We start from the raw sequence: 13,875 nt of genomic DNA, 5'->3' as shown, positions 1-13,875 counted from the left end.
ATTATTTATTCTTTATTCTTTTTTTTATTCTCTTCTTCTTCTTATCTTCTTATAGGCATTACATCCCCACACTGGGACAGAGCCGCCTCGCAGCTTAGTGTTCATTAAGCACTTCCACAGTTATTAACTGCGAGGTTTCTAAGCCAGGTTACCATTTTTGCATTCGTATATCATGAGGCTAGCACGATGATACTTTTATGCCCAGGGAAGTCGAGACAATTTCCAATCCGAAAATTGCCTAGACCGGCACCGGGAATCGAACCCAGCCACCCTCAGCATGGTCTTGCTTTGTAGCCACGCGTCTTACCGCACGGCTAAGGAGGGCCCATTCTCTATTCTTTATTTTTATTCTTTATTCTTCATTCTTCATTCTTCTTTCTTTATTCCTTATTATTTATTCTTTATTCTTTATTCTGTATTTTTATTCTTTATTCTTTATTCTTCATTCTTTATTCTTTATTTATTCTTTATTCTTTATTCTCTATTATTTATTCTTTATCATTTATTCTCTATTCTTTATTCTTTATTCTTTATTTTTTATTCTTTATTATTTATTCTTTATTCTTTTTTTTTTTTAATTCTTCTTTATTCATTATTCTTTATTCTTTATTTTTTATTCTTCTTAATTCATTGTTCTCTATTCTTTATCAATTATTCACTATCCAACCACTCAACATAGTTGGTACAACATATCGTATGGTTGGGATTCATTTCATCCCATCAATTCCAGCCTTTCGATGCGTTTCAGCCTTCTGATACTTTCAGCCTTTTGAGACTTTCAGCCTTTCAAGATTTCAGCCTTTTGAGTTCAGCCTTATGAGCATTCAGCCTTATGTGTTTCAGCCTTTCGTAGGACACCCGTCAAATAATGGGTCTCAAGGTAAAAACGTATTTTGATTTTCGGTTATAAATTTGGAGTCTGGAGGATTAAGTTTTAAGTTTATCAAAGTTTGAATATAAACTTGGCAATTCACTATGAAATTTGGATTGGAAAGACTCGCATATGGGATTCGCCGAATTGAGTCAACGATAAAGCTTTGACATTGGATTGAAAGACGCTGGGTTATGAAGAATTTAATTTATTGATAATAGTTTGAAGTCTAAACCATAGCTATTCTGCTACTCAGTATGTGACACTGTCTTCAATTTTACTTTCGATATGTACAAAAATAACAAACAGAATTCCATACAACTCGACCACCGTTCCTCAGCGGAAAATCAGCAAATCGACTCAACATCTGTGTGACTAAACAATTGCCCGTTTTTCGCCCCCTTGAAATCCTAACCGGCACGCACCATCCCAATCCGAACCAGCAGCCAGCGCGTGGGCTGTAGTAGTGAGTAACGGTGCGACGGTGGAAAAATTCCTATGCTTCGTTTTTCTTTGCTCGGGCTCCGAAAATAGAACTGCCTACGCGTACGATTGTGCTGCCCATCTCGATCTGCGAAATAAGAAATGAATGCAAACATATACCCACACAGGAAAAAAACAAAAAAAAAATCGTTCGTCATAATCGAATTTCGAATCGGAACCACCTACCGCCCGAACATAGTCGTCAGACATTCCCATCGAAACCTGCAGATCGGTGGGCTCCCGCTCAAAGGTGCTGCAAATGTCCTGGTGACACTTCATCAGCTCGATAAAGTCCGGATTGGGCCCGGTCGAGTAGTCATGCCCGAAGCGACCGATCGTCATCACGCCGTGGCAGTTCAAGTTGGGGCATTTCTCCGTCACGAAGCGGTACAGGTTCACGGCCTCGGCCGGTTCGGTTCCGTTTTTCTCTGCGATGGGAAGGTGAATTAGGTGCGGCGTAATTGGTGGAGTACTTGAATGTGTCAAAATCTGAGGAATGCTTACTCACCGTCCTCCCCGCTTGTGTTGATCTGTATGAGAACGTTTAACTGCTGTTTATCCGGTTTTTCAGTTTTCACCTTTTCCCAGGCCTTGTTGAGACCTTCAGCCAGTTTAGCATTGTGAACGGTTTGAACCATATGCAGGTTGGGTAGGTTTGCAATCTGCAGAGAGAAAATCCCATTTTATTTGAACAATCGATGACATACAAATTTATTTTACCTTATTAATCTTGTTGCTCTGAAGATGACCTATAAAGTGCCATCGGATGTCTTTGCATTGTTCCAAAATTCTGGGATCATTTGCCTTTTCTATTAGTTCCTGGACATAATTTTCACCGAAGTCACGTTGTCCGACGGAGTATCCATCCAGGATCAACTCAATTGGTTTGGTTTTACTGACGGCTACCAGCAGCGGCTTGATAGATTTTGTTGTCTACAATAAAATAAGAATTGAAATATGATTTAAGTGTTCACCTCTACCTCCTAAGACAGGTGAAGGCAACGAAGACCAAATTATCAGACATTGGCTGCTAACAGTGCAACTGGTGTACATTTTTCATATAGAAAAAAGTTGGAGGATTTTTTTTAATCAAATTCGGACCAACTTAGGATTCTGAAGTGTTGTCTGGAGTATAAGATTAGAAAAAAATTCTATAAAAAAAATCGAAGGATTTTCAAAACACTCGGTTTAGATTAGAGACTCGGTTGGTTAGATTTATAGATTGTGATCAGCTAGATGCGTACTTATGATTAATTTATTCGGCTAATAAGAATTGTTTTGCGTTAATGAAATATATGTGAGGCTGCTCATTACACTAATTTGTTTTAAGTGCGTCATGGATAGTGGATAATTATGTGCGCATATATAAATCTTCAAATTGAAATTTATGGATTTCCCCAGATAAATATGTGCGAATTATCCTCAGTGTTCGAATGAATCTAGATGCGCTGTTCAGGACTACGAAGCGCATCCAAGAAAAAAATGATTCCTTGACCAACAATGTTGATTTTTCATCTAATTAACTTAAATTGCCATTCCACCCCATTATTACCAGGAAAACTACTTTCAATAGGACGTGTTTGCAGAGTGCAGTGTTTGCTTTCATCAAATGAATGCGTTTGCCCGGTATAAGGCAAACAGAGGAGATGATGCCTTCTTTAAATTAATCTTTTTTTCCTGTAAAAGATATACAGAGGTGATAATGACTTCTAAATGAACACGTTTGCCAGGTACACGGCACACAGAGGAGATAATGCCTTCTTTATGCGTTTGCGTTGTATGAGGCGAATGGAAGAGAGGATGCCTTCTACAAATCAACGCATCTTTCCGAAGACAAACAGAGCTCTCTCTCTCTCACCTACACACAATATATTACTCACTCACTACCTCTACCTCACTACCTCTTCCTCACTAACTATTACTCACTCACCTACTCTTACTCACTCACCCGCTCTTACTCACTCACTTACTCTCAATCTCTCCATCACTGCAAAAGATCGTGATTATCATAAGACAGAGAGCAAAGCGCTTTATTCTATATCTGGCGAGCTCGTCACGGCACTGCGGCGACAGTGTGAAGTGGAGACGCCCACCGCAGCCGTTCGGCTATGGAAAGGTCCGGCAGGGACGCAGGTAGCATTGGTTCGGCTATCTGCAGCGGACGCCTCCAAGGTAGTCAAGTTAGAGAGGGTCAAGGTGGGGTGGTCGGTATGCCCTGTAGGCATATATGAGCAACCCGAAGTTTGCTTCAAGTGCCTGGAACCGGGGCACAAGTAATGGGACTGCAAAGGTCCTGACAGAAGCAAGCTTTGTCGACGCTGCGGATTGGAGGGACATAAGGCACAATGCTGCACGAACCCTCCCAACTGTTTGATCTGTTCCAGCAAAGCTGCAAACAGCAAGCACCCCATGGGGGGTTCGAAGTGCCCGGCGTTTAGGCGTGCTGCAAAATCACAGTGCAGGTAACGCAGCTAAACCTGAACCACTGTGATGCAGCGCAGCAACTGCTGTGTCAGACAGACTGTGCCCTAACGCTTGGGCCGTGGAATGGCGAAGCCGATCCACGAATCAACGGGGGCAGATCCTGCTGGAATCACTGGCCATGTTGGATGTGGACTTGGCTAATGGCGGTACCAAAAGTACCTAGAGCTGGAACGGGGCCGAGTCGATTATCGACGTTACGTTCTGGAGCCCTGGCCAAACGAGTAGTTCGAACTGGAGGGTAGATGATGGGTACACTCACAGCGACCACCTGGCGGTTCGCTACAGCATCGACTATACGACGAAAGAAGGGGCGAGGCCTAGCCCTCGTATGTGGAAAACATCATACTTCGACGACAAGGTGTTTAAGGAAGCGCTCCGCCGCGAGCAGGTAAGGCGCAAGGACCGGAAGGTATTCCGAACCTGGCCATCAAAGCGGCCATTGCTGAGGCTCCCGAGATATTCAGATCTGTCATGCAGAGATGCCTGGACGAGGGAGTCTTCCCTGAAGCATGGAAAAGGCAGAGCTTGGGTCCTATTGCCAAAGGCGGGAAAACCACCGGGGGATCCGTCGGCCTATAGACCAATATGCCTGCTTGATACGGCGGGGAAGGTGCTCGAGAAGATCATCCTCAACAGGTTGTTGATACGCACGGAGGGTGCGGATGGTCTATCGAGTAACCAGTTTGGCTTCCGAAAGGGTAAGTCGACCGTAGACGCTATCTTGTCGGTTACCAAATCCGCGGAGATAGCTATCCAGCGTAAGAGGAGGGGAGTTCGCTATTGTGTAGTAGTGACTCTCGACGTGAGGAATGCTTTCAATAGTGCCAGTTGGGTAGCAAGATTGAAAAGAAAAAAAAACTATTACTCACTCACCCGCTTTAAATCACTTACTCACTCTTACTCACTTTTACTCATTCACTAACTATTACTTATTGCTAACTCACTCTTACTCACTCACCTGCTCCTACTCACGCACTCTCTCTTTTTTTTTCCTTGGCAATGGAGGGGGAATCTGCTCAACAGACATCCTGGGTTGTCCAGGAAGTGCGGGGTTAGGGGCCACCTCCAACAGCAAACGAGGGAGGCAGGACTACATCCCCGACCCGCTAAACCGTTTCCATTGCCGCCAAGCCCATCGTCCCTTCGGTACAACCAGAAAATAATGCTTCAAAGGGGGCCAGTGCATAACGCACCCTCGAGGTTGGCCTTGCCACGCCCTATGTCCTCGGAAGGTGGGAAGGGTCGCCTTCGCGCCAGCTTCCCTCTGCACGACTGGTATCAAAAATGATGATGCCGAGTGCACCCCAAATTGACCTCTCTGCGATAGGGCCTATTCGCCAGCACACAGAGGGACTTGCCGACGCGGTGCCTACGCCTGCCCTAGCCTTGACGAGGACCCCTTTCCGTCCTCGGGTTCGGAACCCGCCCGGTTGATCGGCGCCGCGAAAGCGACGATACCATGTTGTTCTTCACGCGGCCACTTGTTCGATAAAAGGATCGAGTTCGACCACAGGGCACCGGTATGACCCACGCACTCTCTCTTACTCACTCAATCAGACTAACTCACTCACTCATTCAATCGTAGATTCTAAGAATTGGATCACGCTTCATCCGGAAACCGGTGCTTTTACTATAGCGACGAAGAAGCAACTTCAACCTTGTTGCCTTTGTAGCCTTGCTGACGTGGACCGCTGTTAACCGCATTGGGTGCAGTTGGCCTCCTCAATCGAAACACATGCAAGTTGGCGGCCATTACCGCTCGCGGAAAATAGGATACTTAGTTCTATACTGCGTTGAAACAGTTCCAGGTGAAGGGCAAACTATTGTTGATTCATATGAATTCTGAATAAACTTATTGGGTAACATTTTTTCTCCGAAAAGAAGTATAAACTTGAAATAGGGACTTATTCGGGATACTGGCTCATTCGGGGTAGTGTCCCATTCGGGGTAATGGTATTCGGGGTAGTGATTCATTCGGGGTAATGGCATTCGGGGTAGTGGCCTTCGGGGTAATGGCATTATGGGTAATGGAATTATGGGTAGTGTCATAGAGTCAATTTATCAATTTGAAGAATGTGCATAAATATTCAATGATTAATATTCAACCGAATATTGACAGTCCAGAGCCGAATATGAATGTGTCTGGAAGTGAGCTGACAAGTGAAGATAGGCGGACTTCACCAAAAATTTCGATTGTTTTACACTCTGCTTGATACAAACATGGAACATGGAATGTATTTTTAGAGAATAAGACTTGATAAATAAATTCAACGTTAATACAAACACATTCTTATTGTTAGGGGGAATGACGGCTTTGGCAGGTTTTGTTCTATTATTGGCAGGGGTGTTTTTTATGACTGACTAGGCTCAAATTTGGCCTAAAAATTCTTTGCAAATCAAAGAATATTGTGGCAAAATTTCATAAAATTTGGTCGACAAAGACCCCCCTGCCAATAATAGAACAAAACCTGCCAAAGCCGTCTTTCCCCCTACAACATTTCGTCCAACAATAAAGAAAAATGGAAATCCGCCAGTCTATGATATTTCTGGTGTTTGCATATCAACAGGCGTGATCTGCAAAACCATTTCTCAACGTTTGACTCCCAACATCTTGGTAGGCGTAGTTAAGTATAACAAACAACACATCACCGTTGCCAACGCCAAACCGTATAAAAGGCGGGTGTCAACGGAGCCAGAGGTCATTCTTACAACGGATGGCGTGGCGAACGCATCTTATCAAGAAAAAAATCAAGCTTTCCAGATTTATCAAGCAAAGACTGGAAGTCTGGTGATCGTGTCAGGTCGAGTAACTCCCTGTTTCACAACGCAAGCATGGACGACAACTGGTTCGGGTGGGCACCCGATTTAAGCGCTGAAAACTGCGACAATGTTCATCTTCGCACTTTCATCCGTCGCTTGGACCAGATTAAACGATGCTGTTACAACCTCCTTCCAATGTTCATATGCCTTCTTGTCAATATCAATTTCTCCTTCAGATGGGCTGCATTCCGGGATATTTAACGATCCGTGTGACCTGTGGTTCATGGTGGCTAACAGGGACTCGTTGCCAGATGCCTGTTGTTGACACATATCCTTTCGTCTCGCTTGATTGTTTCCAGCGTTTTCTTTGTCAAGCAGTAATTGGTCTTTTTCTTTTCTAATGAAATCCAACTCGTTTTTGAGTGCTACCATTTGCTCCATTAGCATCTTTTTCGAAATCTTACTCTTCGATTTCAGTTTCATATCATTCCGTATTGATTACTGATTAGTGAGCCGTAATGATTAGTGAGCTTCAGACACTGTGTCTTAACCTCATCTACAGTTCAACATTTTGAAATACTTACCGATTGGGAGATGTTGGTCTGCTACCGCCCGCGCCATTGTCGTAGTTTTCAGCGCTTGAATCGGGTGCCCACCCGAACCAGTTGTCGTCCATGCTTGCGTTGTGAAACAGGGAGTTACTCGACCTGACACGATGACCAGACTTCCACCCTTGGCTTGGAGAGGAGAAAGTTCCGAGTTCCTGGTATTGAAGAATTTTTTGCCGGTCGATGTTCTTGATAAAACTAGAAAGCTTGGTTTTCTTGATAAGATGTGTTCGCTGAAGAAATGAGTGAAAACGGTGAGCTGTTGGCAGAATTCTATGGCAATAACGACATGGTGATTGGAGGATCACTCTTTCCCCATCGACCAGTACACAAAGTCACGTGGGTCTCTCGTGATGGACAAACTGAAAATCAAATCGACCTAATCTGCACCAGCCAAAAATGAAGACGGAGCCTTCTTGATGTCCTGAATAACAAAGCGCTGACATCGCGTCTGACTATCGCCATCTTCTATTCATTGGCGGGATCCGATTATGCATTGCTCGGATTCAGCGGCGGGAGGAGAGACTCGGACGGCGATTCAACACACGCCGACTAGAAGATCCAGCTGTGAAGAGATCGTTCATTGAAAAACTTGGAACTCGGGCAGCGGATGTTCCGGAAGGTGGCAGCGTAGAAGAGCAGTGGACGGCCATCAAGAATGCCTTTATCGAAACAAGCGAGAACAACCTGGGTGAGCTGCGCACTCAGCGGAAGGAGTGGATTACGGATGCAACCTGGCGGAAAATCAAGCTCCTCGAGAGAAGCAAAGGGCGCGATAGAGCGGGCAAGATCCAGATCAGCCAAGTACGAGTCCCATCAACGGTATTCGACTCTAGAGAAGGAGGTTAAACGCTGTTGCAGACGGGACAAGCGAGCGTAGGTGGACTTCCTGGCCGACGAAGCGGAGAAAGCTGCATCAACTGGTGATATTCGCCTCCTCTACGATATCTCACGACGCCTGGGGAAGCCTGAGCAAGGAAGAATTCGAGGATGCCGGTGAAAGACGCAACAGGTCAGTTACTCAACGACCCAACTGGTCAGCTAAAACGTTGGTTAGAACAACTACTTCAAATTTCGACGCCTGACCAATCATCAACACCTCGGCAAGAGCCGCCAAGCAAGGGTGTGACGCATTACCCGACGCGTTACCAACTTTGAAGGTCCATTATTGATGGGGATTGAAACAGCCATCTGAAGAGTGAAATCCAACAAATCTTACGAGGTCGCTCGCATTTCAGCAAAGATGCTTAAAGCTGACCCCATGCTATCTTCGCAAATGTTGCATCAACTATTATGTGATATCTGGGAAACCACAACTTTTCCGGCTGACTGGATGCTGGGCGTCTCAGTGAAGGTCCCAAATAAGGGGCTGTGTGCGACAATTGGCGAGGCATCATTTTACTGTGAATTGTTTTCAAAGTGCTTTGCAAAGTTATCCTAAATCGGATACCGGGGAAAATAGATTCGACTCTCTGACACTGCAGGATTCCGCCCAGGAAGATCATGTGTGGATCATATTGTCACACTCCGAATCATTCTGGTGCAAGTCAACAAATTCCAAAAGTCCCTCTATCTGATATTCATTGACTATCGTCATTCGATCGTCTGAACCACGAAAATCTGAGGGCCCCCTTGGACGCAAGGGAGTTCCAGATAAAATCGTCGGCATCATCGAAGCTTTCTAGTGCAGAGTCCTGCATGACGGAGCTTTGTCAGACCCCATTCGGGTAGTCGCTGGAGTGAGGCAAGGATGCCTTCTATCTCCGCTACTGTTTCTCATCGTAATCGACGAGATCATGGTGGTGCGAATGGTCGTGTACCAAACCGAAGGCTGCTCTGGCAGCCTATTACTATGGAGCATATCAACGACTTCAATTTGGCTGATAATGTTGCTTTACTAGCACAACGGCGCTCTGATATGCAAAGTAAACTAAACGACCTGGCCGAACGCTCATCAACGGCAGGGCTCATCATCAACGTCAACAAATCAAATCGTTGGATGTAAATACAAACAATCCCTCCAACTTTACGGTAGCCGGGCAAGCAGTGGAGAAGGTCGAAAATTTTCAATATCTTGGCAGCCAGTTAGCGTTGGACGGCGGAACCAAGATTGACATAGGAGCATGGATCAAGAAGGCTAGGGCTGCTTTTACGAGTTTACGAAATGAGTGGAGATGGGTGCTCACAATACATGAGAGAGAGAGTGAGTGATTAATCAATTGTTAAAAGACTGAAATGTGAGTTACATGCAAAGAACTAATTTCCTAGGATATCTTCAATCATAGAAGAAACTTGTTCATGATGGTGAGAATAAACGTGTTCAAGATGGGAATTGAGTTTATTGAGGGTCGTCAAAAACTCTGGTGAGTGTCAATATCCACTTGAATTGAAATTACTTGAGTGTAGATAAAACGAATAATACAGTGGCATAAAAAGTGTTAAGGCTACAACCGCTTCATGTCTGGTTCCCTGGCCCTCTGAATGGGATTTTATCTTAGTCGGTCTGATTGGCTAGATATGAAAGCTGATTAGTTTCATTTATGATTGAGAGCTGTGAGAACCGCTGAGGTCTCTTACACGCCTTTGAATTTGACTCCCTCAATCTTTATTTTTGTTTTCCCGATTTTGACTTCCTTCTATTTGATTTGTCCTTTAGAAAGGCATAGACCACGATTGATTCATCTTGCCTTATCTGGCATTTTTTTTTTCTTTATGTTCTCATTCGATTCTAATATTTTTTCTATGTGATAATACATGTATCAAAGCCATACATGTTTTGATCTACTCAACATTCAATTCTCCATTCCAATTGACACAGCCAGTAAATTGACGATTATCCTGTTCAATTATGGATATATTTGCTTTGAGTATTCAAAAGTTATTTTTCTAAGAATGATTACTGACATGCATTTTTAAAAATATGTAGTTTGGTTTTAAAGTATAATATGGGGACGATATTTTCTCTTTCTTCTAGTTTAAGATAGCGGGAAATGGGTCTTAAACCAAGGGTAATTAGCCAGGGCAAGTTAAAAAGCTTCGCTCTATCCCAGAGGATCATTATCCAGAAGAAAGGAGTGACAAAACTCTGGTCACTCCTAACGTCAAATTACAATATCATTTACTTATTATAATACTCCTCAACTTTCTACCCTTCCACCCTGCTGCGTACCATCACTTTCACAAGCACACCTAGAGATGTCGTAAAATCTCGAATATTCGATTAATAACTAATCGATTACTCTCGATTCTTGACGATTATTGAATCGATTCATCGTTGAGTAGTAATCGATTCAAAATTAATCGATTATCACAACGATGAATCGATTAATCGAAGTAATCGACATTTCAAGCTCTATCTGGTAAAAGGGCGAATGTCGCAAGAGAGAATTCTCTTCGTCGACTTCCCCTCTTTTGAATAAAAGTGACAAGCAGGGGATTTCTTTGCAGTTTATCACCTCAGAATGCAAGTTCGCATTGTTTTCTATCGTTCTGAGGTGATAAACCACAAAGAAATCCGCTGCTTGTCACTTTTATTTAAAAGAGGGGAAGTCGACGAAGAGAATCCTCTCTTGCGACATTCGCCCTTATTCCAGATAGAGCTTGATTTAAGAGTTGTAGTGAAATACCTTTTCATTGCTTTGTTTTTCGTGAGATGAACATCGGAGCTATGAGATGAAGTCCAGGTCCCTATATCACGATTATAATTTTCAAACAAATCTGTACTGTCATAATAGGGTTTTAAGTATTTCCGGTAGGAACTCTCTTTCTGTAAGCTCGAATACCATTGAAAGCCGCATTACTTTCCATATTAATTCGAGTAACGTCAAATGGGTTACTTGCAATGATGGGATATCTTGCAACACTTTTGCTTCATCCCATTCTGATGCATGTCTGATGAAACGATTTCGCGAGAGTGATTTTGAAATGTTAACATATTTGTACATTATTGGAATATCACGTAAAAAGAGCAGGAGACTGCTTATTTTCTAAGGCACATTGCTTGTGGATGTTCCCTATTTAGTTTCACGACATTATTTTTAAAAAACCATTGCTGGAAATATTTGAAGTTTTTAGCAGTGCACTTAATCTCTGATCGCGTGTTGTAAGTTTCCCCACACGTTGGTTGGGTAAGGTTTTCGTTCCCCCGAATCAATCCAATCGATATTTCGGTGAAGTTAGCTGCCTGACGAAATTGCTGGAAATATTTGAAGTTTTTAGCAGTGCACTTAATCTCTGATCGCGTGTTGTAAGTTGCCCCACATGTTGGTGGGTAAGGTTTTCGTTCCCCCGAATCAATCCAATCGATATTTCGGTGAAGTTAGCTGCCTGACGGATTCTACACGCCCCAATAAGGTTTTGCGCCCCACCTGGCCAAAACGCCCCCCTTTGATTTCTAGAAAACTATAACTATTTAAGGGTCAAAATCAGTTGGTATCCATAAGTATTTGTAAACCCATCATACTATGTGAATGTGGAAGTATTTTTGTATTACACAATGAAAATAATAGCAAAATACAAAAACTTATAGTTTTGATGTAACTATTAATGTTTGTTTGCTCAACATTCTGGAGCGACTCTGGCATACTGTCCGCAAAACTTGCACTGGAACACTCAGTTGGGCAACAAAATAACTTTTCTCAGTGGTTAATATGATATAAAATTGCTTCCATCTTCAAAAATGTAACGATTTTCGAAAACATGTTTCACTGGCCAAAACGCCCCAGTGTAGGCAGGACGATATGCCCTTACCAACTGGACACAAGCGCAGCGAGCCTGCAGCAGTTGCTTCCAAATTGTATGGAAAATATTGAAATGTAATTCACACCTGCTTAAATGGACCTATGTTGATTTTTCAATGTCAAGCGCATAAGGATTTGTAGCCTTTTGTTATGGGATTGATAAAATACTAATGAAGGGCTTTGAAACGTCTTTGGTTAAGGTGGGGCGTATTGCCCAGGCACTTTTTGAAATTCATTTTTTCACGACTTTTCAAAAAAGCTTTATTACGTGTTATCTGTAATATTTTTATATGACTACTCACGGGCAATGCATTTGCGACTTCATGGACTACCAAATAACACAAAGTTTGCATAAATTGCGTTGAAAAGTAAAAAGTTATCGAGGAGTTGCCTTAGGGGGGGCATATTATACCGTCTTACCCTACAATGACATTGAAAATGTAAAGTGTTGCAAGTGGCCCCATTTGACTGTAATCAATATGCAGCTGGTTAAAAGTGCACTGCTGAGAACGTGATTGTGTGGTTGTTTTAGCGCACAGTCTAAAGTGTCGTCCTCCTATTTACACTATAATTATAAATCCTGCTGTAAATCTAGAAGAGAACAAACCTGGGAACGTTTTCCGAATGCTTCATCGATTTTGGCTAGCGTCTGCCGGATTCCGAGTTTCACGTCCACCTCACCCATCACGCGTCGAATCATGAACTAACTTCGGAGAAACCAAACGGAATGACTGCAAAGAGAAAATCCAAATGTGACATAAAATCAAATAATGTGGTAAAATTGTTTACAAAGATGAAGTGCAGTCGCGTAGCAAATTGTCGTGCAATCTAAGGCTTCTAGCTAGACCTGCGAAGAGATAGGAATGATACTTACAGAAATCTCCTATCAGCCGCACGGAGGCTGATGATAATGGGACCTGACAGTGATGTCAACAATAACAACAAAGTGTAAGCACAGGGACTATTCGATTTTGGCAGTACGACCAAAACGGGTGATAAGCGAACAATTACTTTATTTTTTATTTTTCCGAAATTGTTAAGGACTTTAGTTAAATTATTGATTACATTGTGATTCAAATAAAAAGTACATAAGCGGCAGAATGCAATATAAACATGTATTCTGTATGTCCCTTTAAATATGTGTTCTTGGTAAACGTTAAATTGATTAAAAACCCTAATATAATACTATTCAGATTACACCATTTATTATAATAATTTTCTTGTTAAATATGAAAAAGAAAATTTAATGTATGGAAATTGGATTTATCATGATATTTATTACAATAAATGACGTGATCTGAATAGGCTATAAAGCTCTTTATAGCCACAATCGTATTTTCTCGTCTTCTTCTTTATTCTGCTTTGGATCTGTCATTTGTAGATACTAATATTGAGGGCCAGCTGCTATGACTAAATGCACTTAGTTTAGCTTAGTATTTTTTATTACGTTTGGTTTCTGTAATATTTGACACTACTGTCAAGTTTGTGACTTCGCACACTAGATTAAAATTGCCTAAAATCACTCCTGGCGGCCTGATTTTTGTGTTGAAAATATAATAAATATAGTTGATTGCATAAATGGCGCCCACTACTTTTATTCAGATTCTCTCAGCCCCCATCCGCACTGTTTTGCTCTTTTATATACCTGAGACATGTAATGTCACAAACTCTTGGACCTTCTCTCTCCTTCAAAATCATTTTTTTTTCTCCTTCGACGTCATTTTTACTGGAAAGAAAATATTATGTTCATTAATTATTGTTGACATCACAGCTGACATACAATTTTCGGCCTCTCTTTAAATGGTTCAAAAATCGAGAATGTCCTTTATTATCACAATCTTAGAGTAGCGGCTAAGGAGGGCCCACTAAGAAGAAGAAGAAGAGTAGCGCACTTCGATGGATGATATCAATTTAGGGATGTGAGCAGTGC

At 42.4% G+C, this 13,875-nt stretch overlaps 1 protein-coding gene across 2 annotated transcripts; it reads right to left on the bottom strand.

The window, feature by feature from the left end:
• Positions 1–1,063: 1,063 nt before the first annotated feature.
• Positions 1,064–12,838, bottom strand: LOC134203922 (pyridoxal phosphate homeostasis protein-like). Of its 2 annotated transcripts, none has more exons than XM_062678757.1 (6): positions 12,820–12,838; positions 12,553–12,676; positions 2,075–2,287; positions 1,863–2,016; positions 1,541–1,782; positions 1,064–1,442 (listed from the first exon to the last, which is right to left on the bottom strand). In XM_062678757.1, exons 2-6 carry the CDS (start codon positions 12,643–12,645, stop codon positions 1,368–1,370), a joined length of 777 nt encoding a protein of 258 aa, XP_062534741.1. In that variant the 5' UTR covers positions 12,646–12,676; positions 12,820–12,838; the 3' UTR covers positions 1,064–1,367. The 2 variants fall into 2 exon arrangements, with proteins under 2 accessions (XP_062534741.1, XP_062534742.1); XM_062678758.1 differs by lacking the exon at positions 12,820–12,838 and adding an exon at positions 12,735–12,811.
• Between the last annotated feature and the right edge of the window lie 1,037 nt (positions 12,839–13,875).

This window comes from Armigeres subalbatus, unplaced genomic scaffold (genome assembly GCF_024139115.2).
Source record: "Armigeres subalbatus isolate Guangzhou_Male unplaced genomic scaffold, GZ_Asu_2 Contig293, whole genome shotgun sequence".
Lineage (NCBI taxonomy): Eukaryota > Metazoa > Arthropoda > Insecta > Diptera > Culicidae > Armigeres > Armigeres subalbatus.
This window is presented reverse-complemented; position numbering and strand designations above follow the sequence as displayed.